Source organism: Mandrillus leucophaeus, unplaced genomic scaffold (genome assembly GCF_000951045.1).
Source record: "Mandrillus leucophaeus isolate KB7577 unplaced genomic scaffold, Mleu.le_1.0 Scaffold695, whole genome shotgun sequence".
Classification (NCBI taxonomy): Eukaryota; Metazoa; Chordata; class Mammalia; order Primates; family Cercopithecidae; genus Mandrillus; species Mandrillus leucophaeus.
In genome coordinates, this window is record NW_012107530.1 from 201,580 (window position 1) to 225,769 (window position 24,190).

At 47.3% G+C, this 24,190-nt stretch overlaps 1 protein-coding gene across 5 annotated transcripts in view; it reads left to right on the plus strand.

The window, feature by feature from the left end:
• Window positions 1-24,190, plus strand: part of MASP1 (mannan-binding lectin serine peptidase 1 (C4/C2 activating component of Ra-reactive factor)) — a 73,528-nt gene that overhangs the window by 41,327 nt on the left and 8,011 nt on the right. For 2 of the 5 annotated variants that reach the window (XM_011964350.1, XM_011964348.1), the window contains 4 exons: window positions 969-1,047; window positions 7,526-7,663; window positions 9,626-9,700; window positions 14,610-17,085. In XM_011964350.1, coding sequence (XP_011819740.1) covers window positions 969-1,047; window positions 7,526-7,663; window positions 9,626-9,700; window positions 14,610-15,493 — 1,176 coding nt within the window. In that variant the 3' untranslated portion in view covers window positions 15,494-17,085. Of the gene's footprint in view, window positions 1-968; window positions 1,048-3,761; window positions 4,796-7,525; window positions 7,664-9,625; window positions 9,701-14,609; window positions 17,086-21,275; window positions 21,414-24,190 lie in introns of those variants that run through there. The other 3 variants (XM_011964351.1, XM_011964352.1, XM_011964349.1) reach the window with 2 other exon arrangements.

Sequence of the window (24,190 nt, forward strand, 5' to 3'; positions counted from 1 at the left end):
GAGTGGGATACCAGGAAAGGAAGTAGATGGTTTAAAAGTAGCAGATGGGGCCAAGTGCAGTGGCTCATGCCTGTAATCCCAGCACTTTGGGAGGCCCGGGTGGGTTGATCACCTGATCTCAGGACCAGCCTGGCCAATATGGTGAAACTCTATCACTACTAAATAATAAAAAAATAGCTGGGTGTGGTGGCGGGAGCCTGTAATCCCAGCTACTCGGGAGGCTGAGGCAGGAGAATCGCTTGAATCTGAGAGGCGGAGGTAGCAGTGAGCCGAGATTGTGCCATTGCACTTCAGCCTGGGTGACAAGAGCAAAACTCTGTCTCAAAAAATAAAAAAAGGAACAGATGGGTTCCCCTTACTCTCCCACCCCCTGAAGCAGTAGTTCTAGGAATCACATTGTTAGCTTAAAAAAAAATCATCTCCCAGCTCTCACCTGAGATCAGTTAAAGCAGACTTTTTGGGACGGGGACCAGTGATTGGTGCAGCCAAGCTAAAGGACCACTGCTTCCAAGGAATGGTTCTCAAAGAGGGGTCCTCAGTCTCAGCATCACTGGGAACTTGTTAGAAATGCAAATGCTTGGGTAAGCCAGCCCCACTGAATCAGAAACTCTGGGGGAGAAGCCCGGCCACCTGTGTTTTAACAAGCCCTCTAGGAGATGCTGACTGCTTGCCCTGGTTTGAGAAGCACTGCTCTGAAAAAGGAGTCAATGCTTACAGTCTTCCCTTCAGAGATAGTTGCCCAAACCCCTTCTTGCACACAGCCCTTGCCCCTCTCCAGAATATGAAAAGGGAATATGAATTCAGCGTGTATCTTTCCCCTACCTTCAAGCTTGCCCTTGGAGGCCCATGGGTGGGAAATCTCAGTCGAGGACAGACACGTGTGGAACTTGAGTTGCTTTTGCTAGGAAAAACCCCTAACATCACCCCCGCCTCCTTCTTCCCACTACCTCCTTCCTGTCTCTTCCCAGGATAATGTGGAGATGGACACATTCCAGATTGAGTGTCTGAAGGACGGGACGTGGAGTAACAAGATTCCCACCTGCAAAAGTAAGAAAGCCTAATGGGTTGTTATAAAGATACTGAGCTCCCCCACACTGACGGGATCCGAGCGGAGCATGCAAGGGTGAAAGTGTGGCAGGAGCACTCTGAAGGGGATGGGAGCAGAAATTTAACAGACACACAAGGGTTGGGGGAAAAAAGAATATCAATGCCCCTTTTGGCAATAAGACGTTTGGATCCCAAAAGAAACTTGTGGGCCCAGTACTTTGTTAAACACCAATTTTACTTCAGTCCATAGGTGGGTTGCCGAGCTTACTAAAGGAATAACATGTGTCCAGGCTCAAAACCAGCTTTGGCAATTGCTAATTCAGGAAACTAGTTTGGTGCTGGTGCCCAGAGCTGAGTGACCTTGCTAGTCTTCACGTGGCCATCAGCCATATCCCCTACATCTTCTGAGACAGCTCATGATTTAGGGCTGTATAGGAAGGGCTGTGGGGTCAGCACAGTTGGCCTGCATGAAGCAAACGATACAGCTCTTCACTGGCTCCTGGGACCCAGAGTAAGATCTTGCCTTGGCTCTGCCCCTAACCAACTCTGTGATTGTGAATAAGATCCTTCGCCTCAACTATAAAATAAGGAGTTTGGACTAGCTTTATATTTTAGAAAATGTGCCAATGGTTTTAAAATGATATAGTCTATATAAATCATCTACTGAGCTTTGTAAAAATACAAGCTTCCAACCACTTCACCTCACCACCACCCTCTGCAACCACCCCTCAACACCCAGGTGATTTCAATGAAAGACTTATAAGGACCACAGTTGTAGAAACTTATCTATGGCCAGCATTGATGAGAGGAGGCACAGTGACAGAAATAGTCAGGGAAGGAAGGGAGAGAGAAGGGAGAATTTGCTTTACGATGGAGAGGTGAGGTCAAGAATTAGAGCCTGGCGCGGTGGCTCACACCTGTAATCCCAGCACTTTGGGAGGAAGAGGCAGGTGGATCACTTGAGTTCCAGAGTTCAAGACCAGCCTGGCCAACATGGTGAAACTCAGTCTCTACTAAAAATACAAAAATTATCCAGGCATGGTGGCACATACCTATAATCCCAGCTACTCGGGAGGCTGAGGCAGGAGAATTGCTGGAACCCAGGAGACGGAGATAGCAGTGAGCCGAGATTGTGCCCCTGCACTCCAACCTGGGTGGCAAAGCAAGACTCTGTCTCAAAAAAAAAAAAAAACCAGATTGGAGTTGGTCCCACCCATCTTCTTTTCATGACTTTTCATGCAAACTGGAGCGCTATCCTCGTCCCTTTCTCCTACATGGCCTTGATTCAGTACGCAGACATATCTCCTCCCATTGTCCCAAGGGGGACATTCCCTTAAGGCAAATCCCAGGAAGAACTTTGAAGTAAAATATGCTTGTTCTTTTCCTTTTCATATGATGAAATTTTTCCTTTTCCTATGATTTGGCTGGGGTCAGAGCCTAGCGTGGGGAAGGAGGGGGCATTTTATGACTTTAACAAAATGTTTCAACAAATGTTGACTGGATGCCTCTGCAGAGTTCCATAGGGAAGTCAGATGGAAAAGACAAGGTCCAGGCATGGAGGAACTCAAGTGCTGGTGGCCACAGTCACCACCTCCTCCAATCCCAGGCTCGAGGCACAGTGCTGTGACTAGGTGCTAAGCAAAGCACTCTGCGGAACAAAGCAAGGGCCATGTAGAAGGAGAAGGTAAAGGAGGATATGAGGTGTTTTGGATAGAATCAGGCTTTGGAATTAGGAAGTTCTAGATTCAAATGCAGACTCTACCAGCTGAGAGTCCCTAATCAGTGTACTCAGACTCTTTGGCCTCAGTTTCCCGCCCTCAAGATTGCTTTGGGGATTAGCTGGGTTAATATACATACCATACCCATGGAGGGCCAGAAACGTGCAAAAGATCAACAAACATCTCCCGCCCCAACCCAATCCCCTCACTAGGAAGTGGTTTTGTTTCTCTCATTCATATTTTTGGAAAGTAGGAAACATTAATAATTTTTCCCTGCCTAATATTTTTCCCTGACTTACATTAGCGTACAACAGAACACCCTGTCATTTTGTAGTAAAGAGGAACTGTTTCCATCATATGACCCTATTCTCCCAAAATAGGCTGGATTAAGACTATCAGAATTCCCATTCAGGCATACCCAGCATCTTTGCTTACTCAGGTATTTATTGAGCATCTCTCTATACTAGGCACTGTGCTAGGTCCTAGGGGAGAGGCAAGGACAGGACTGAGGAGTTGAGAGTCCCCAGGGATTATGGAGTACAGGGCTGGAAACAGACAAGGGGTGTGCACTGTGTGGTAAAGAAATGTGCACTCGAAAAGAAGCTGGGAATTACGGGTTGTTGTTCTGGCCTCCACCTTGCTGTGGTGGCCCCTGGACAAGCCCTGTTCTACTCTGAATGCCGTCAAGTCAGGGTTTGGACCAGATGCAGGCAACGCTCCCTCCAGGGCAGAATTTTATAATCCTCATGAGCCAGGATGTATGACTCTGCAAATTCTCAGAATGATACAGATTCCACAATCCCAAACTGTTCTTCGCACTGGCTGTACCTAAACTATGCATTCTTAATCAATTCTGGTGAAGTGATTTCTGTATTTCCTGCATAAACTGTTTCTGCTTTGCTTGCTAATTTCTCTCTCTCTCTCTCTTTCTCTTCCTTTCTCTGCTTCCTTCCTCTGTATCTCTTGATCCCTCTTTGATCTTCACCATAGTGGCAGAAAACGAAATCGATCTGGAGAGCGAACTCAAGTCAGAGCAAGTGACAGAGTGAATGACGAGACCCCACACAATGCAGACATCCAGAAATGGATCACTCCCAAGACCCCCGGGGCCCAGAGCTGCACCACCCCTCCCCACCCAACAACACTCCCGTGCCCCTTTCAGTGTGGATTAGAATGGGTGCTGAACAAGGCAACATGATCTCAGCAGTTGAAGCTGCTACGTGTGTGAAAACAAATTCGCCACTTGAGGGTTCGCCCATCATTCAAATACTACTCCTGAAAATAATGAAAAAAAAAAATGTGGGATTTATTTTAGCACCTCTGAGTGGACTGCGCTCTTCTCAAAGGAAAAAAAAAAATGCCCTTGGTCTTAGAGACATAAGATTGAATATATAATCATGTGGCCTCAGGCTGACCAGATCAAAATGATTTCTAATCCATTCTACATGTCAAGTTTAAATGAGCCAGACTGCCTGTGACTTTATGAATCCGAAGGTGTTACCTATTGCTGCTTTCTTAACCACCATGAGTAGGTAAAGCAAATAATAACTCACAGAGTGTGGATTTTTGAGAATCTGAATGTTTTCTCATTCACAAAAGTATCCCTTCTACCCCTACCTAGCATGGGGCTGAAATGTCATCATTAGAGGTTCTGTCTTCTGGGGCTTACAAGTCCTATGTTTCTTAAAGTTCGCTGACTAAAAATTTTAAAAAGATAGGTATCACACCCGAAAGCAGTAGCCCCAGCTCTGTGCCATGGGACGTCACAGGTCCTAAACAGTGACAGAGAAAGGGCTGGGGAGTGGCAGCTGGAATCTCTGCTTCCGTCTGAAGATCTGGGTACACATGTCAGAGAAACTTTGCATTAAATGGACTGCCCGATCTATTTGGTGATTAAATGGCTGTGCGGTGAGGGGAGAACCCTGGGCAGTCTGGAGACTGAGGTGCCATTCTTGGCTAGAGACACCACTGAAAGAAGAGATGGGCTGGCTACTAAAGACAAGTGTCAGTTGAATAAATGTCTTTAAACCCACAAAGTATTAACAGCAATCTTACTCAGTGCTATACAGGGAATCAGAATTTAAGAGGAAGATTTGATATGTACCCAAATAATTGTAATAGCTTTGATGCAGACAACATCAGATACATCCCATCAAAGAAACAAGGAAGCAGCCCTGTCCAGTTAGAATTAGAAAGGCTTTCAAGAAGAAGCGGTGTTTCATCAAGACTCCAGGGTGGCCAGAGCATGGACATAGGGTGCCCTGGGCAACAGGGATGGCACCAGCAAGGCCTGGGAGCCGGAGGCAGCAGGGGAGCACACTGAAGGAGCTGGTGTTTGGAGGGTGGGTACACCGAGGGGAGGAAAGAAGATGAGGCCAAGGAAGGGGCTAGAGCCCAAAACCCCAGGCCTGAGTGCCAGGATTATCTGATTGCACATCGTTCTCTAGGAAGCCCCCCAATACAGCAAAGCACACTTGGATCTGCAGGTCAAGCAAGGTGTGTCTGAAGGAAAATAAGTGGCAGCAAGGAATTACCGTGGAGATAGGGTGTTGGGCAGCACCGCCAAGGCAAGGGGAAAGAGAAGGGTGTTTTGATTCCAGAGTGCGGATCTGGCCAGACAGGATTTTACAGAAAAGGGTAGCACCCTTCCTAAAGCAAAGAGCATAGGCCAACGGCGGAAGCAGGGTCTAGTGTGTGCTGACTGTGCCAGACAGACCTGCTCAAGGCCTCTTGTGATGGAAAGTCACTTCCGTGTCCCAGAGAGACATGGCTTTTTCCCTGCCACTATGGATTTGGGAAGAAAGTGTGCCCCTCCACATTGCCAAGACCCTCTATGTTCCACTGTTTATCACCCCCTCTACCCAGTTGTAGGGCCAGCTGTATCAGTGGACAAAGTTACTTCTCTGTAGTGATGTGAAAGTAGGTCCTCCACCCAGAAAATATCTCTCCACCAGCATCAGCCACATAACAGGCTCCCAGGGCCCCACCATCTAGCCACGCTAAGGCCAACCCTGGAATTCCTAAACTAGGTGGTCAGGTCTTGAGATTAGTTTAGGCAAAACAAACTGCTGGACCAAAGTTAAGGCAGATGAGTAACGCCAATACCTAGGTACCAAGTCAATGGTGTTTTCTACAAAAGGAGGAAAAATCTGCTTTAGCAGAATTTAAACTGTTTATAGTATTTAAATAATAAATATTATTGGTCATTATCCTAGTGTTGAGCTGCACACGTTTACCTCACAAAGTGGAAGAGCGTCTCTACTTTTGGGTTATCAAAACAAATGGAGATGATTTGTCCAGGGTAATTGGACTGGGTGCCAGGACAAAACCTGTTGTCTTGGTTTGCCTTCTTTGTGGATAAGAAGTACCTGTATTTCCTCCCTTCCTTCATCTTTTCCTCCAACCTGGAGGGACTTGGAATTATTTACATTTTGAGTGGACTTTCTAGCTAATCAAAAAGATGAATTTGGAGTCCTAAAGTCAAAATCACACTGTCTAAATGGCACTCAGGGGCAAATTACGTCTCACTGTTTCCCAAAATGACCAGGTAAAATTCAGGAGGACATGGAACTTTGGAAATTTTACCAGGGCTCTGGAAATTCTGACAATTGATATCCACCATTGGCCAGCTAAAATAGGCCATTTAACTGGAAAACAGATCCTTAAGAACTACTAGTTCCATTTACTAAAACAGCACTGGGTTTGAGGTCAAATCTTGCTCTCACTCTGACAGTAACTTGCTGTATGACCTTAGACAAGTCAAATCTCCTCTCTGGGCTCATAGATAAAATAAAGAGAACATTCTAGATTGCCTACTTCAGGTTGCTTTCCAGCTGTAACAGTCTATGATTCATCTATGATTCTTCAACTCTGGTGTAGGCTGTTATACCTAAGATTAGGATTTCCTTAAGAATGAAAAGATTGACAAATTTGGGTCCAGAGTCTCTGATGTGGCCATGAAAAGATGCCCTGACTCTCAGCTGACTCACGCTGGGCTCCATCAGTGCTGACAACTCCCCTAAGACTGAGCTGGACTGGAAAGCTCCCCAAAGAACACCTCTGAGGAGCAGGCATCTTTAGTCAAGTCCTGTACTGGGAATTATGGCTCCAACATCTGGCCATCAACAATTGTAGAAAATGAACAGGGGAAGGCTGAAAGCTGATCTGCCTCCAACCCTGCCTCCTGGTTTCTAGGGCCAAGCAAGCTGCCTGGGGAGGCAGCAGGGTGGGGCTGTGTACTCATACAGGAGCTGGGTTTTTTTTATTTTTTGTGCCAGACTCCAATGTGAGCATATTAGCTGCTATTACTCAGCCTAGGATTGGGACTAGAAGAACAAAGATGATTTGGTTTATGTCAGCTATAATTTTCTCGCTAAGCCAAGGGTTTCATCCTTGGGCAGAAGAGGCAGAGAGGATTGTACAATAAAACTAGAAGTCAAAGAAAGAGGCCCTGGTGGGTAAGAGGCTGGAGTCTGTTTAAACCTCAGGAGACCTTCTCCGACCCAAAATTGACACTGGCCAGGTGAGTTGACCACACAGTAGTACCATAATGAATGGGAGAGACCTCGAAAGCAGGAGCACTGGTAGCTTCACAGGTTGTACACTGCACATCCCAGGGGCACCCTTCAGAGGCATTATAATATTGCTTTCTGGAATTGTGTGCAGTGCACAACCTGTACATCTGCATGACACAGATCCATCAGATAGCCAGAAGAAGATGAGCAAAAGGCAGTCGAGGGTTCTCACTTCTTCTCTCTCAGTTGTAGACTGTAGAGCCCCAGGAGAGCTGGAACACGGGCTGGTCACCTTCTCCACAAGGAACAACCTCACCACATACAAGTCTGAGATCAGATACTCCTGCCAGGAGCCCTATTACAAGATGCTCAACAATATCACAGGTAAGCCCTCCATGCTGAGCCACCCCACTCCCGTTTCACACTCTCGGGGCCTCAGGGTTGGGCTGGAGGCCGAGGCAGCTCTGAAAGGAAGAACTGCTCGTAAGTGTGCAGAGCCTGATAATGCAAAACGTGTCACTCACACATCTCCTCAGGTTCTCACTTTCCATGAGCTTGTGTTACTGTGTCCATGTGGAGATGCAGAAACAGTCTCAAGACCAAAACCCAGGCTTTTTTGTTTTTAACTTTAAATCTAGCACTGATTTACTAATGAGTTGTTGGTGGGAGCATGAAGGAGTCACACATTGACACAACTAAGGCAAGAAACGAGACCCTAGGAAGCCTGGAATACCCCAAGTTAAACTCCTTCATGTGGTCTGAGGCTGAGTTGAGGTTTCCAAAAAATGGCCAGTATTACTGCTTCACCCAGTCTCTGCCTTGGCTTCTGGGTGAGGGCAACATCTCACCAGGCCAGACCCATTCAGCAGGTAAGGGACCTTCCTTCAAAGACCTGTTCTGCTGATACGGACAGGGGTCCAGGCAGGGTTGGGGAGTGAGGAGCAGATCCTTTGCCTCCCCAGGGAGCCCAGCATATCCCCTGACCACAGCTCAAGCACAGCCGCAGCTACAGCAGTCCCTGTCCAGACCTCATCCATGCCACCTGGCAGAGACCCCTGGCTGCCCCAGGGACTGGGCAGCAGCACACTGGCCAGAGGGTGAAGGACTTGCAATAACCTGTCCCTTGGCCACACTGGGGGTTTGGGAGGAACTGGGAGGAGAATGGCTTAGAGACATAACCCGCCTCTCCCTGCCTTGTGGCAGCCCAACACCTCCTCACATGCACTCACAGTCCCTAGCAGAAAAGGAGCTCTCAGGGAGAAAGGAGGGCCCATCAGCTCTGCCTCTCTGGCATGCAAGCCCTGAGAACATTCTCTTGACTCATCTAAGCCTCCAACTCCTTCTTATTTTTTTGTTTTTTGTTTTTTGTTTTTGTTTTTGAGACAAGGTCTCACTCTGTCACCCAGGCTGGAGTGCAGTGGCATGATCTCGGCTCACTGCAACCTCGACCTCCTGGGTTCAAGCAATTCTCTTGCCTCAGCCTCCCAAGTAGCTGTGATTATAACAACTTGCCACCATGCCCAGCTAATTTTTGTATTTTTAGTGGAGACGGGCTTTTGCCATGTTGGTCAGGCTGGTCTTGAACTCCTGACCTCAAGTGATCCGCCCACCTCGGCCTCCCAAAGCGCTGGGATTACAAGCGTGAGCCACCGCACCTGGCCCGAAGTCCTCATTTTTAAAAGAAGGAACAGTGATGAAGCTCTTAGAGCTATTTTGAAACTCCAGTGAGATGGTGGTCACAAATGTATGCTTATTAAAGAGTCTGTCAAATGGAGAAGAAAGGAAAGGGCATCTGTGCAACAAAGAGCCATGTAAGCCCAGGTCTTTGTGACAAGTGAGGGGGAAATGCCTTCCAGGACCTGGGCAGCGTGGGGTGCGGAGGGGAGCAGCCCTCAGCCAGGCAGGAGTGGGACTCCCCAGAGCTTTAGACAGACACCATGCTGAAGAGCGTGGTGTTTAGTTTTGAGGGTGACAGCCAGCCATTGGTGATTCTGAGCTAAGAAAGGACATGGTCAGATTCCCGTTTTAGAAAGATCCTTCAGGTTGCAAAGGGAGTTTGATAGAAGGACTAGGATGGTACCCCTGTGGGTATTTGAAGACATTTGGAGGTTAATTGGTCCCTTTGGAGGATTATATCCCAGAGAGTACCTGCCACATTCCTCCACTTTCTTCCTCATTCTTCTTAGTACATCTAGGCTCAGAGACAATCGTATCTGAGCCTAGATGACCATTTGGAGGACTTTTGTAATAACTCACTTGAGAGAAATTAAGTACCCAGATCTATTTTCCATGTGCTGCAAATCAACCATTTTCTCCCTTTTCTCCTAACCTCTTTCACTAATCCAGGTATATATACCTGTTCTGCCCAAGGAGTCTGGATGAATAAAGTATTGGGGAGAAGCCTGCCCACCTGCCTTCCAGGTACCTCACCCTCCAAATCCTTTGCCTCATGGTTTTCCATCCAAGGCCCTAGGACCCCAGGTCTTCTGGCTGTTAACAGGGAGATGGGGGACAGGGGAGGTGATGCTTTGGTTGCTTTTTGGGAGGCGTCTTCAAAAGGTTAAGGGTCAGAGAAGCCCTGCTTCACACCTTCTCAAACCAGCCTGTATTTTCTGCCTGCTCCGTCACTCTGAGAGCCCTCCTGTCCCCTCTCTGTGTCCTTGCCACAAGCTTTTTCATAGAACACAGTTTGTGCGTGCATCTGCTGTCCTGCCAGGGAAATTGAAAAAATGGGTACCCTGTCCTCAAGCACTCACCGTGCTATCAAGGAGATGATAAGACAAACAACATCATGATAAGACAGAGTGAGAAATTCTTTCTTCCAAACAGCAATGTGGTCAAGCCTTTCCAACTGCTGCCTTTCCCATGGTTTACTTACTGACTCCACTTTAAAATGGAAAGAAAATTTTGTGGTGACAGGAAGTGTTACTGTGCATACAGATTTTGGGGACATTTGCTTTAGCATTAAAAGTATAGGCCGGGCGTGGTAGCTCACGCCTGTAATCCCAGCACTTTGGGAGGCCAAGGCGGGTGGATCATCTGAGGTCCGGAGTTCAAGACCAGCCTGGTCAACACGGTGGAACCCCATCTATACTAAAAATACAAAAAAAAAATTAGCCAGGCGTGGTGGCGCGCATGTGTAATCCCAGCTACTCGGGAGACTGAGACAGGAGAATTGCTTGAACCCAGGAGGCAGAGGCTGCAGTGAGCCGAGATTGCACCATTGCACTCCAGCCTGGGCGCCAGAGCTAGACTCTGTCTTGAAAAATAAACAAACAAATAAATAAATAAATAGTATGGGTGATTTGCACTGCAATCACACTGTGTAGCTACTCAAGTTGACTTAGAAAAGTATAACCCCAAAATGCACCCTCTAGGGTTAAACAAATAATCTACAAAAAAATTAAATTTAATATTCACATGGTAATTTTTTTTTAGAAAAAATAAGAATGACAGTAGTTTAATGATGCAATCACTCAAGATAGCATTGAGGAATACTGAAAATTAAGTGCCTTGTCTAATTCCATCTGCATGTTTGCAAAAACAGCAGGAAATTTGCAATATGGTTAAGCATTGGGTGATATTTGTATTTTGCTGAATGAGAATGTTGGGTAAACTGACATAATATATTATATTAACGGTACATTTCAGTAACCCTACAGTATACAGTATAAAGTAGGTATACCAGTACACAGTAGGTATATTAGTCTGTTCTCACACTGCTGATAAAGACATGCCCAAGACTGGTAATTGATACAGAAAAAGAGGTTATTGGACTCACAGTTCCGCATGGCTGGAGAGGCCTCACAATCATGGCCAAAGGTGAAAGGCACATCTTACATGGTGGCAGGCAAGAGAGAAATGGGACATAGCCAGTTTGAGACATAGCCAAACCATATCAGGAGGCTTCTACATATCAGATTAGACACTAAAATGGAAGGCTATGGAGTTGTCTACTATTCATCCTTAAGAAGTGAAGAATGTGTTAGCATTTGAGAGTCAGGTTTTGACCATCACAGGTGCTATGGGATCCCAGAGAAGAAGGAAGTAACAATGTCTGGTTGTCTATGAGTGGAGGGGTAAGAACTGACTAGGAAGGCTTCACATAAGAGGTCTTTATTTCTAAGAAAAACTTATGAGGATGTGGAATAAGGGAATGTTCATCCCACCCATTCTGCTGATTCCACTTACCTCAATTAGGCTTGCCCAGAAGTACACCCAAGGACTCCAGGCAGTGAAGCCTCAGAGAAGAGAGGAATGGTGGAGCTGTAGCAAACCAGAGGATCTAATCCCCATTTTGCTAAAAGACTATGTGAGCCAAAGAAAGCTAGGGATAGATTCCATGCTGGAAAGCCATGTGGCCACCTCAGGAAGGGGAAGAAGCCCTGGGCAAAGAGTCAGGGCCCTAGGTACTAATACTGATGCTGCCATTTCCTAACTGTGATCTTTGGTAAATAATTTCACATCTCTGGGTCTGGGATCCCATACCTCAGAAGTAAAGCATCAGGACCAAGAGACCTGTGATATTCTATGACTCTTTTCTTGAGACAGAGTTTCACTCTTGCTGCTCAGGCTGCAGTGCAATGGTGCAATCTCAGCTCACTGCAACCTCTGCCTCCTGGGTTCAAGCAATTCTCTTGCCTCAGCCTCCCGAGTAGCTGGGATTACAGGCATGCGCCACCATGCCCAACTATTTTTTTTTTCTTTGTATTTTTAGTAGAGACAGGGTTTCTCCATGTTGGTCAGGCTGGTCTCGAACTCCCAACCTCAGGTGATCCTCCTACCTCGGCTTCCCAAAGTGCTGGGATTATAGGCATGAGCCACCGCGCCCAGCTATTCTATGATTTTTAATGGTCATCATCCTCTATGTTTGTACAAAGCATCTTGGATACAATGAGTCATGAAATTCTTTTTAACACCAAGTGTTGGGCAGAACCATGGTGTATCATTGAACCAGGCCAGAAATTTGTAAAGTCTCTCTTCGCAAAACACTGTGTGATTGAACCAGGATGCAGGCCAGGATGGAGAAGGCCATCTCATCTATTGTCATAAGGCCCACCATTTCAGGGGGCCTGCTAAGCAAATATTACTTGCCCCCTTATTTTATAAATGCGAAAACTAAGTATCAGAATAGTGTAGTGATTTGCGCAAGGCTACTTGTAGAAAATTAGGGACAGAGCTGAAAGGTGAACTCAATACTTTTGATGGCAACATAAGCAATGCCGAGCCATTCTTTTACCATGGTCATGTTTTATGCCATCCTCAGATACCTTGAATCCTAGAGCATCACATTTTTCTTTAAAGACCCTCCCTCACTAACCACTATCCTCTAGAACCCAAATCTGGCTTCAGCATAGCCAAAGCTATAACATTTCAAGAAGATTCCTTTCTCCCAGGAAAGACTGGGTGGGGAATGGCAGCAGCCAATAAGAATGACCCCATTTCAATGAGCTCTCCCAAGGGCTTGTTGCATCATTCAACCTCTTAAAAGGACAAGAACACATCAAGGAGAAAACAGATTTCAGTGGAGATATGAAGCTAGACTCAGGACAAACAAGCTCGAGTTCTGGCTTTCCCTCTAACAACTTTGAGTAAGTCATTGCTTTCTCTGAACTTTCCCGTTTCCATCTGTAAATTAGCTGTTCTCCAGGGTTTCTCCAGATCTGATCTGTGACCTGCAGTGTGCCACTGGCACCTTGGTTGGAGAAAGGTACCGTTTAGTACTGGCTTTGTTGTGACCATGGACCAAGTCACAGACGTGTCCCTTACCAGATGAGGGCCTTGAAGCACTAAATATATGTAGGACCAATCGCAGAGCTGCGTTGAGATGTTGCCTTGCAGTTTGCTACTTGTAATTGGAAGGCTGACCCTCAACTTTGAAAGGCCAGGCCACAGAGAGTTACAAAGACCAGTTCACATCTGGCCTGGGGTGAATGGCAGGGTGCCCCAGGATCAAGCAAGAAGCATTTGGCCTCAGGAAGAAGAGCATCTGAAAAGCATTAGGTTGCTAAAAGCCTGCTCTCCCAAAGTTGCCAAGAAAACTCAAATGTTCCATGGTGTCTAAAGGATTGTCAAAAGCGCCCAGGCCAAGGAGTGTAGTCTGGCCATTTGGAACCAGGAGGAGGCCCACACTCACAGTAGGTCTACCTCCAAGACCCAAGCACCGTGCCTAGGAGGGCCGTGCAAGCATGTTCTTAGCCAGCGAGGGCCTGGTGCCGAAGACCTGCTCATGGGCCAGAGGCATTTGGCTGCAGGAGGCTGGTGGTGCATGTGCATGCTCAGGGTGCAACTCAGTGGAATGAAGTTTGCTCAGATCTTTCTCCTTCCCCTAAAGGTACTACACAGCTCCTGGGTGCAATGATGGGTGGCCCAGAGTAGGGTCCATGCATCATTGCTTATAGATTATGCCATCTTTCCCCAACCCTGGAGGCCCTGGGCCTTAATCCATGGGCACCAATTTATAGCAAGATTCTTTGAGGACAGAGAAGAAAAGGTTTAAGGCCCTATGCCCATGGTCTTAATATCTATTGAGTTAGTGTGGGATACTAGACTTAGAATCTAGTTAAGCTCCTGCTATCTGACTTAAGAGTCGTATCCCTTTAGGCTAGTCACTTAAACTCAGGAGGTTTACTCACCTAGAAAATGGTGATGGCTAAGGCAAATAAAACGAAAATTAAAGGATCCCTGGAATTTGAAGGATCCCTGGAGATCATTGTGACCAAATGCCTCGTTTGACAGATCAAAAATTGAAATCCAGAGAGGGAAATTTACTGACTCAGAGTCACAAGGGAAATGGAAGAGAAAAGCCAGGTCAAGACTTCCAGCATCTTTGTTACCAGTCTAGCGTTTGCTGTGGCCTGCTAGATGGTTTTTTAGGTTCCTTCCATCTCTCTGTCCCCATGGAAAGAAAACTTTCAGAAGCTTTCTAGGTTCCCATAGCATGGACAACTTCTGAAATAAGACCTGCCTTTCTAGAGAAGGAAGGGGATAAGTGTCCACTACTAGAAATAGATGGCTGTCAATGGTCCGAGTCACAGGTGGTCTTAGCCAGAGGTGGTTCAGGATAGAGAAAGCCCGAGCAGAGTGGTCCAGTCCACAGAGGGTCCCAGCTACAGAAGAGCCAGACTAGAGATGGGCCAGCCTAGAGAGACGTAGACCCAAAATGACCCTGAGTAGAGCTCTTCCAGGCTAGCATGACCCAGGCAGGTTAGGGTCCCATGGTGGCATAATCTATAGTAGGTGACATGTGAATTTCTCTTTGTGGCTTCTGTCATATGGCTGACCTGACCAGTCTCTGTCTCTTGTCCCTGTTCCCTCTTTCTCCTTACAGAGTGTGGTCAGCCCTCCCGCTCCCTGCCAAGCCTGGTCAAGAGGATCATCGGGGGCCGAAATGCTGAGCCCGGCCTCTTCCCATGGCAGGCCCTGATAGTGGTGGAGGACACTTCGAGAGTGCCAAACGACAAGTGGTTTGGGAGTGGGGCCCTGCTCTCTGAGTCCTGGATCCTCACAGCAGCTCATGTGCTGCGCTCCCAGCGTAGAGACACCACGGTGATACCAGTCTCCAAGGAGTACGTCACCGTCTACCTGGGCTTGCATGATGTGCGGGACAAATCAGGGGCAGTCAACAGCTCAGCTGCCCGAGTGGTGCTCCACCCAGACTTCAACATCCAAAACTACAACCACGATATAGCTCTGGTGCAGCTGCAGGAGCCCGTGCCCCTGGGACCCCACGTTATGCCTGTCTGCCTGCCAAGGCTTGAGCCTGAAGGCCCGTCCCCCCACATGCTGGGCCTGGTGGCCGGCTGGGGCATCTCCAATCCCAATGTGACAGTGGATGAGATCATCAGCAGTGGCACGCGGACCTTGTCAGATGTCCTGCAGTATGTCAAGTTACCTGTGGTGCCTCACGCTGAGTGCAAAACTAGCTATGAGTCCCGTTCAGGCAATTACAGCGTCACGGAGAACATGTTCTGTGCTGGCTACTATGAGGGCGGCAAAGACACATGCCTTGGAGATAGCGGTGGGGCCTTTGTCATCCTTGATGACTTGAGCCAGCGCTGGATGGTGCAAGGCCTGGTGTCCTGGGGGGGACCTGAAGAATGTGGCAGCAAGCAGGTCTATGGAGTCTACACAAAGGTCTCCAACTATGTGGACTGGGTGTGGGAGCAGATGGGCTCACCACAAGGCAGAGCCCCAGGTGGAACAGTGAGCTGACTTCCTTCCTCAGGACCTGCCTCCCCTGAGTGAAGCTACACTGCACTTCCGACAGCACACTCCACATTACTTATCAGACCAAATGGAATGGAACACACTGACCTAGCGGTGGCTTCTCCTACAGAGAGAGCCCCCAGGACCGTGAGAGGCAGCAGTGTGGTATAGGAAAAGGCTCTAGGCAGGAGACCTGCATTCCTGAGCTTGTCCAAGTCTCTTCCCCTGTCTGGGCCTCACTCTCCCCAGTAACACAATGCAGGAGCTAAACCAAGGCCATCCCAGCACTCCTCTCCAGGCCATACTTCTTATCCCAGTGGCCTTTATGCACTCCTGACCACTTATCAAACGCATCGGTTCCACTGTTGGTATGACTGAGCTTGGATCTGACTATTAGAAAATGGTTTCTAACATTGAACTGAATGCTGCATCTGTATATTGTCCTGCTCTGCCTTCTGGGACTAGCCTTGGCCTAGTCCTTCCTCTAGGAGAAGAGCATTCAGGTTTTGGAAGATGGCTCATAGCCAAGCCCCTCTCTTCTAGTGTAATCCCTTGGAGAACTTTCTTGCCTGGGGTTTCTCTCCCAAAAGCTTCTTGCAGTCTAAGCCTTATCCCTTATGTTCCCCATTAAAGGAATTTCAAAGGACATGGAGAAAGTTGGGAAGGTTTGTGCTGACCAGTGGGAGCAGAATATCAGCGGGAGGCTCACCAAGCCCTTAAATTCGCATTGTCAACTCAGAACACGTTTGGGCCCATATGCCACCTTGAAATACCAGCTGACACCATGGATGTCCACACCTGCTGCTCCAGACAAGCACAAAGCAATCTTTCAGCCTTGAAATATATTATCTAAAAGGCTACCACCTGAACCCCAGACCCAAATTTGGGGACTTAGCTGATTACCTGGCAAAAGAAAAGACCCACACCGTATCCTGCTGTGCTTTTGGGCAGGAAAATGGAAGAAAGAGTGGGGTGGGCACATTAGAAGTCACCCAAATCCTGCCAGGCTGCCTGGCATCCCCTAGGGCATAAGCTGGGTGGAGAATCCACCCCACAGAATGTTCAGAGAGACCCACTCCTTCCTTTTCCAGAGTCAAAGGAATCAGAGGCTCACCCATGGCAGGCAGTGAAAAGAGCCAAGAGTCCTGGGTTCTAGTCCCTGCTCTGCTCCCAGCTGGCTGTATAACCTTTGGGAAATCATTTTCCTTCTCTGAGTCTCTGGTTCTCCATCAGCAATAGGAGGGTATTAGGTCCCCTGCAGGGTCTTTCTAGCTGGAGCACTCAGAGCTTCCCTGACTGCCAGCAGCCTCTCTGGCCCTCACAGGGCTGACTGTCCTCCTTCTACCTGGAGCTCTCTGTCCTGGAAATCTCCATCAGAGCAAGACAGCCAGAGAAGCCCCTGAGAGGGAATGACTGGGAAGTATCCACTTCTCCAACCAGCTCGTCAAAGCACACTCCTATGTCTATGAATGGCACATGTAAAGATGGTATATTTTGTATCTTTTATATGATATGCTTCACCACTCTGTAAAGGGCCTCTGCATTGTTGCTCCCATCAGGGGTCTAAAGTGGAAATAAACCCTCATGGATAACCAACAGCCTTGGCTATAGGTTTTGTTATTGTTGGGGAAGTGTGTTCATTTGTTTTGACTTTTTTGAAAAGAAATTGGCCTCCTCATGAAACCAAAATCTCCCTTGTTGCAGAAAAAGTACAACTTTTGGTATCTGGACGTTATCCAAGAGGTAATGAGGAAAGGATTTGGTTATTGATGTGTCTTCTTCTCAGAGGCTGCTTGTTCCTTCGTTTAAGTGCCTGGCATTTAAGTCCTTGCCTTCAAAGGACTTGAGCCTGAAGGCCTGGCCCCCTACGTGCTGGGCCTGGTGACCAGGTAGGGCATCTCCAGTCCCAATGTGACATTGGATGAGATCATCAGCAGCGGCATGCAGACCTTGTCAGATGTCCTGCAGTATGTCAAGTTACACGTGGTGCCACATGCTGAGTGCAGAACCAGCTATGAGCCCTGCTCAGGAAACTATAGCGTCATGGAGAACATGTTCTGTGCCAGCTAGTTTCTAGTGCCAGTTTCAAAGGGTTGAAACTGGCATGCAAGACAAGCTTATGTGCATATAGGTCTTACATAGGCAAAAGAAGTTAAATGTAAAAAGAACAGAGATTTAAGTACTATAGGAACTTAAAGAAGGGGCTATTTCATACAGCTGAAGGGGCTTGGAATAGCTTTGCAGAGGCTTCAAAGGATGCATGGGAGATAGGAGGGAAGGGGCAGAGTGGAAAAAAGCATGAAAGCTTTCAAAGCATGAAAGCTGGCCATGGTTAAAGTGAGAGCGGTGGGCATTGAGTGGGAAGAGTTTTTAAAGGCATACTCTATTTGAACTGTCCTGAAATGAGTGATTCTCTAAGTTTGGGGCATATGAGAATCACCTGGGGTGCTGGTGAAAAATGCAGATTGCTGGGTCTCACCCACTGGAAAATTTGAATTCAGTAGGTCTGAGGGTGGGCAGCATGGTGTGGAAAGTGGAAGGAAGGAGCTGAGCTAGGAAAGCAGTTATGCAACTACTGCAACTGTCCTGATGAGGGATGGTGCAGACCCACCAGCCATAGGGCTGTGACAGTGCAGACAGGACGAGGGGCAGTTTAAATCGATTTAAGTGATACATTCAGCAGGGCTTGGCCTATAGGCATCTCTTGATAAGTTCAAGCATGAGTGGCATGTGATAGTGAAGTCTCACCATGGGACGCACTCATGGTTTGCCTTTGTTTTTGGTTTGTACCATAATGAAAATGCCATTCTTTTTATACTATTGAGAATGAAAATAAGAGCATATTTATGCTTTGCACTTTATGGTTTGAAGGGCTGTCGTGTCTCATGTTCTATTACATTTCCAACTTTTGCTTTTCTTTAGATACTTGGACTTTCTGTTGTGACATATTGAGGTACTGAGGCATGACGAGGTTACACACAGAGCACTTTGTGACATGGAGTCGGGGAGACACATCCCTCTCCTTCTCCCAGGGATTTACCAGCAGCTTAGTGACTGATTGAACACGAGGTTGAAGAAAAGAGAGGCAACAAAGATGTGGTTGATTCAGACATTAGCAGACATCTGGAATAAGAAAGGGGAGAAGGTTAGTGAAGGGTGGATACTCGGGCTTGGTTTCACTGAGTTGGAAGAGTTTATGAGCAACCAGCTGGAAATGTAAGTCAGCAGTAAAGAATGGTGAGTTTTAGAGGACAGGATAGATTGAAAGACACTGATTTCAAATTCATCAGCACATGGGTAGTATGATGGCATAGAGGTAGAGGGCATCATCTAGGGGAAATTTACAGATAAGAAAAGGAGACCAAGGCCTGGGGCCGAATGGGTGAAACACCAGCATCACAGAAGTCATGAAGAAAAGAGAGACCCCAAGGAAAAGAAAAAAAAAAAAGGGAAGGGATCAGAAACACAGGGAGAAAAGTGCTTCAGAAGCCAAGAGGAGGAGCTGTAAAGAGGGATGAAGTAGTCAACAGCACCCAATGCTGCTAAGAGTCCCAATGAAGGACTCCAGGAAGGAAGTTCCCCAGGACAGGTGTCAAGTCTCCACTGTCATCCCTGAGGGGTATGCAGGCAGCAGGCTCCATGCGTGAGTTTCAAGTCTCTAGGACTTCTCTCTTCCTTAGTCCTCTCTCTCTCTCTGTACTCCCTCCTTCCTCTCTCTCTCTAGCCTTCTCAGTCTCCCAGGATGGGCTTTTAGCTCTTTTCTCAGAGGTAGGAAACTGCCCTTGCATCTTCTGTAAGCCTTGTGGTAAAAATTACATGTTCAGTTCTCCATCTTTTGGTTCCTTGGAACCTACAAATTTTTTATTCTTACTATAAAGCCTGATTCTTCAAAATGAAAGTCCGTCTTTCCAGACTTTGGTTTCTGCTTTGCTCTTTCAAGTCAAAGCCTTATCCAGCCTTTGCTTAAAACCATGGATGCTCCAGCTTCAGTGGCTTGGGAGCCACAGTGCACAGCGAATTCCTAGGGATGAAAAATGTATCTGATAAGATTCGAAAAATAGTATCCTACTCTGTATGTAGATATCATGGTTGAAGTTCCATTTATGGTCTCAGAGACATTTTATTTCCATCTACTATTTGTAGACCTGTTAAATATTCAAATGGCTGCCTATTTCCAAGTTTGTGCAGTACATGGCACTTTCTTCTTCTGAATACAGCTCCAAAGGGGGAGGAAGAATGTGGGAAAGCAGTGTCAACTCGTCTTTTCAGAAGCTTTACTATAGGAGGGAGGAGTAGGAGAGACTGTGGAATGAATGGCAAACGGGGAAATGGAAGCTGATTTTTAGGATGAAAAGTCTTGACTGTGTTTTAGAGGCATAGAATAAGGAGAGATGAAAAATACAGAAGAGGGGTGATAATCTCCAAGGCCAGGTCTCCAAGAGTTCAAAAGTTAAGAGATCCAGAGTGAAAAATTAGTTCTGAAGACAACAAAGTTTACAGGGAGAAGAGATGGTGAGGAGGATGGTTTGCACTCAGTGGGATTCCCACTCAGGGAGTTCCCACTCAGTGGGCTCTGAGAGTCTGTTGGGAATGGAGGCAGGACATTAGCTTGGGGAAGCTGGCTGTGGGCATGTAGAATGATGCTGGGAGATGCTGAGGCTGCATCAAGGTTGTGGATGCAGAGCATTTATCTGTGATTTTCTCCAGCCTAGTCACAGCTAAAAAGGTAGCAGGTAACTGCCTGGATCCAGGGGTTTGGGTTATGAGTGTTCTGGGAAGCCACATAGTTAAAAGTTTATGGGGCTGGCCAGAGTAAGAAAAGCCCAGAGTTGGGAGTCAGGAGACCTAGATTGACAGTCTTGCCACTAACTCATGGAATACCTTTTGGCAAGTCAATTTCCTTCTCCGGGCCTTGGTTTCTTTAGTGGAATGATAAGAGGGATAGACCAGATGGTCTCCAAGGGCTATTCAGTTGTAAAGTGTGTACGTGGGAGCATGTGTGTCCATTCAAGCCAGTGGAAAACGGGATGGAGCAGGCAGACACTGTGGTGGTGAGGATCTTCAGCTCCACAAGGCCCTGAGGAAGGGCTTCTCTCAGGAGACAAGATTCCTTGGATGGAGCATAATGATTCCTTATTAGCTGTGACTCTTTCATTAGTAAGTGACATAAAGCCAACATAAGCAGCTTAAGGGGAAAAAAGAGAGGTAATTTATAGGCACATATAGCTGAAAAGGCTGTACCAAAAGGCTTCACGTATGATTAGATCAAAGGGCTCAACTGTTATGGTGCAATCTCTCTCTCTCTCTCTCTCTTTGCCCCTCAACTGTCAGCCCCACTTTTCTTCATCAGTCTCAGTAGACTCTTAATGAAATGATTGTTGACAGATCTGGATTTATGGCTAATAGCTTGGCAACTCCAGTAGGGAATGACTTTCTCTTCTCTAATATGCTTAGCAAAATTCTCAAGTAAGGCTTTCATTGGTCCAGCCAAGGTCACATTCCCATCTCTGAGCAATTGCTGTGACCAGAAAGTGCATGGCTTTGATCAGTCACATTTCTATCCCTGAAACCAGAGGTGAGATCAATCCAACTCTAACTGCATAGACTAAGAATGGGGAAAGTGCAGACTCCAAAGAAAGATTGAGATGCTATTATCAGGAAGGTCAATTAATGCTGGAGGAGCAAAAATAATAGATGTTCCTAACAGGGTGATGAGTTGGGAGCTCTGGCAGTGGGCAAGATATAGTCCAGAGTCTGATCTGTCTCTCCCTCCCTCCCTTGGATGCAGTGTGTGGGCTGCCCAAGTTCTCCCGGAAGCTGATGGCCAGGATCTTCAACGGACGCCCAGCCCAGCAGGGTACCACTCCCTGGATTGCCATGCTGTCACACCTGAATGGGCAGCCCTTCTGCGGGGGCTCCCTTCTAGGTAAGGAGAAGGTGGAAGAGGTGGAAGCTAAGGAACTGAACCCCCTCCTTAGAGACTGACCAAGGTTTCTTCATTGCGAGTCATTGTGCACACTAGCATCAGGGTACAGGGTGCAGTATGGTAGAAAGAATTCTTGACTAGACTGGATCCTGGTCTGTCTCTGGCACTGGGAAGGACAAAGTCAGGGAGTCTCTCAACCATCAATAACAGTGCATGGGGGTCAAAGACAGGGCATGCCAGGGCTGTGAGGTCAGGGAGAGCCAGGAAACTCACCCTTGGGGATCAGGAAAGGTCGATTTACAAAGACCTTGAATGCTATGCTTAGGAATTTCTATCTTGTCTTGAATGCTGCTTTAAGTTGATAAGTATGTTCTGGAAAGTTCTCTCCAGAGGCCGCATTGATAAAAAGGAGGGTGAAACCGGAGGCCAGGAGATCAGTGAAGCATCCATTGCAGTAGCGGGGAGAGAAGGCATAGCCTCAGAATAAGAACAGGGCATGAGGGATGGAAACAAGGAGGCAGATTCAATAACACTGGGAAATAGGACTGTCACCTTTGTAATGGAATGTGGGTGGGAGTGGGAGCAAGAATGAGAACAGCTGATGGCTCTCCCTGCCACAGTTTGGTCCAGGCAATCTGAGGTCTGTTCCTTTTCTGATGTCAAAAGAAAGCTGAATAGCAATCTAGGCTATCTACTTCTGCATCAGATCCCACCACCGAGGAAGAAGGCCTGGCTTGGCCCATCTCTGCATGGGCAGCTCCCAGGCTGATGGGCATGCCTCTCAATCAGCGTCACCCTCCTCCAGATCCAACCAGGGTGGACAGTTCTGGGGCGGGGATCCCTTTGGCAAGGCACCAGGCCTGGGCTAGAGCTGCAGCCACAGCACCAGGGCTACATAAAACCCTACTCTGCAAGGAATTTATCCTTAAATTCTCACAGGCCCAAAGATGAATGGTCTCACTCAAAGGAGTCCCCCAGAGAGGCAAAGAGAGTGAGGGAAGGTATTAAGGGGCCAGAAAGGGCTGAGGGCAGTGCAGTGGGAGCGGAGTCAGGGAAAGGACCAAGGGAGAGAAGGGAAGAGAAACAGAGGACCAGAATTGGAAAGACAACAATGGAGAGGACAGAGAGAGACAGGGAACACTGAGAGACACCTGGAAAATAAGATAGAGGATTGATGACAGTAAAGAGAAAAATGAAAGGGAGCAATCCAACAAGAGGAAGAGGTACTGGCAGGGCACAAGATACCCAGGAGAGAAGAAGCCAGGAAAGGAGGGACCTGAAGGGAAGTTGGAGAGAAGCAGGGTGGTGTGGAGGATGAGCTGCCAGCAAGGGCAGGGGGAGGGAAGACTCTGCTTCACCAGACATCTCCGATTTTGTTAGAGGGCAAATAAGAAAGATGGATTGTGTGCACCTAATTTTAAGAATGAATTCATTTTCTTAAACCTTGATTTTTTTTTTTTTTTTTTTTTTTTTTTTTTTTTTTTTTTTTTTTTTTTGAGACGGAGTCTCACTCTGTCGCCAGAATGGAGTACAGTGGCGCAATCTCAGCTCACTGCAACCTCCACCTCCCGGGTTCAAGCCATTCTCCTGCCACAGCCTCTTGAGTAGCTAGGACAAACCTTGAGTTTTTGAGTCCACTAATGTCCACCATGTATTGTTATTCATTGTGTGTTTATTCCCTATGACTTATGTTTGAAAAGTGTTTGACGTTCACTTCTCTACCCCCAGCCAAGCTGGAATGCCCTCACACTTCGTACTCCTTGCAGCAACTCCAATCTATCATTTCTGTCTACCTCCTATCATTCAGTCTTAAAGAGCAAGGGAGGGATAGGAGAGGGCAGAAGAAACAGGAAAGCAGCTGAGGGACAGAGGAAGGGGAAAGCACCTTGTTAATGCCCACACTGATGCCTGGGTAGCGGGATCTGCAGAGCTGGGAGGCCAAGCTGTATCTCTGAACTGGCCAGTGCACACCCCTGGGTTCATCTAAACAGCCTAGACTCCCACACCAAGGCAGGCTCTCCTAACCTGGGTACCTCGGCCCACCTGACCCACCTGGAAAATCTGGTCCTGGACATGGGCAGAGATCAAAAAATGGCCCAGGGCAGAGAAGAGTGGCTTAAGTGGAGCCCTGGCCAGGACCCAGGAGCACATAGCTGCTCCTGAGAGGATAAAGTGGAGCCTGGAACCTGCTCTGGGACTAAGCACTTCTGCCCTCGACCCTGAACTTTGACCTGATACTCAGCCTCCCCCACCCCCATGTTCTAGAGCTTTTCTTTCTGCTTGGCTCATCCTGGATATGTCTCTGGGCTCAGCTACTTATGGGCTTGTCATCTGCTCCACATAAGAGGTGAATGGAAGCCTGACCCTCCGTTAAACGAAGGGCAGATGCCTGTCCATCCAGAGAAAGATGCCAGCTGAGACACAGGAAATGCACTAAGCTGACTATCAAGAGCCCTGGGGTCTGGACCTGGCCCTGACCCTGAAACCAACCTGCTGGGTGCCCCTGGACATCTTTGCTTTCTCCAGGCCTCAGGGTTCCTGTCTATATAATGAAAGGTCTAGATCAGAGCAGTGATTCTCCACCCCGGCAGCAATAGAATTAACTAAGGAAATGTTTAAAACATTATCTGTGCCTGGGCTCCACCCCCATGACATAAATGGTTTAAATATAGGTGCAGTCACTGATTTACTCTGTTTTCATTCTCCAGGTAATTCTAATGTGCAGCCGGTGTAGCTAGCTTCTGATTCGTCAATTTTAAACTTTAATGTGCATACAA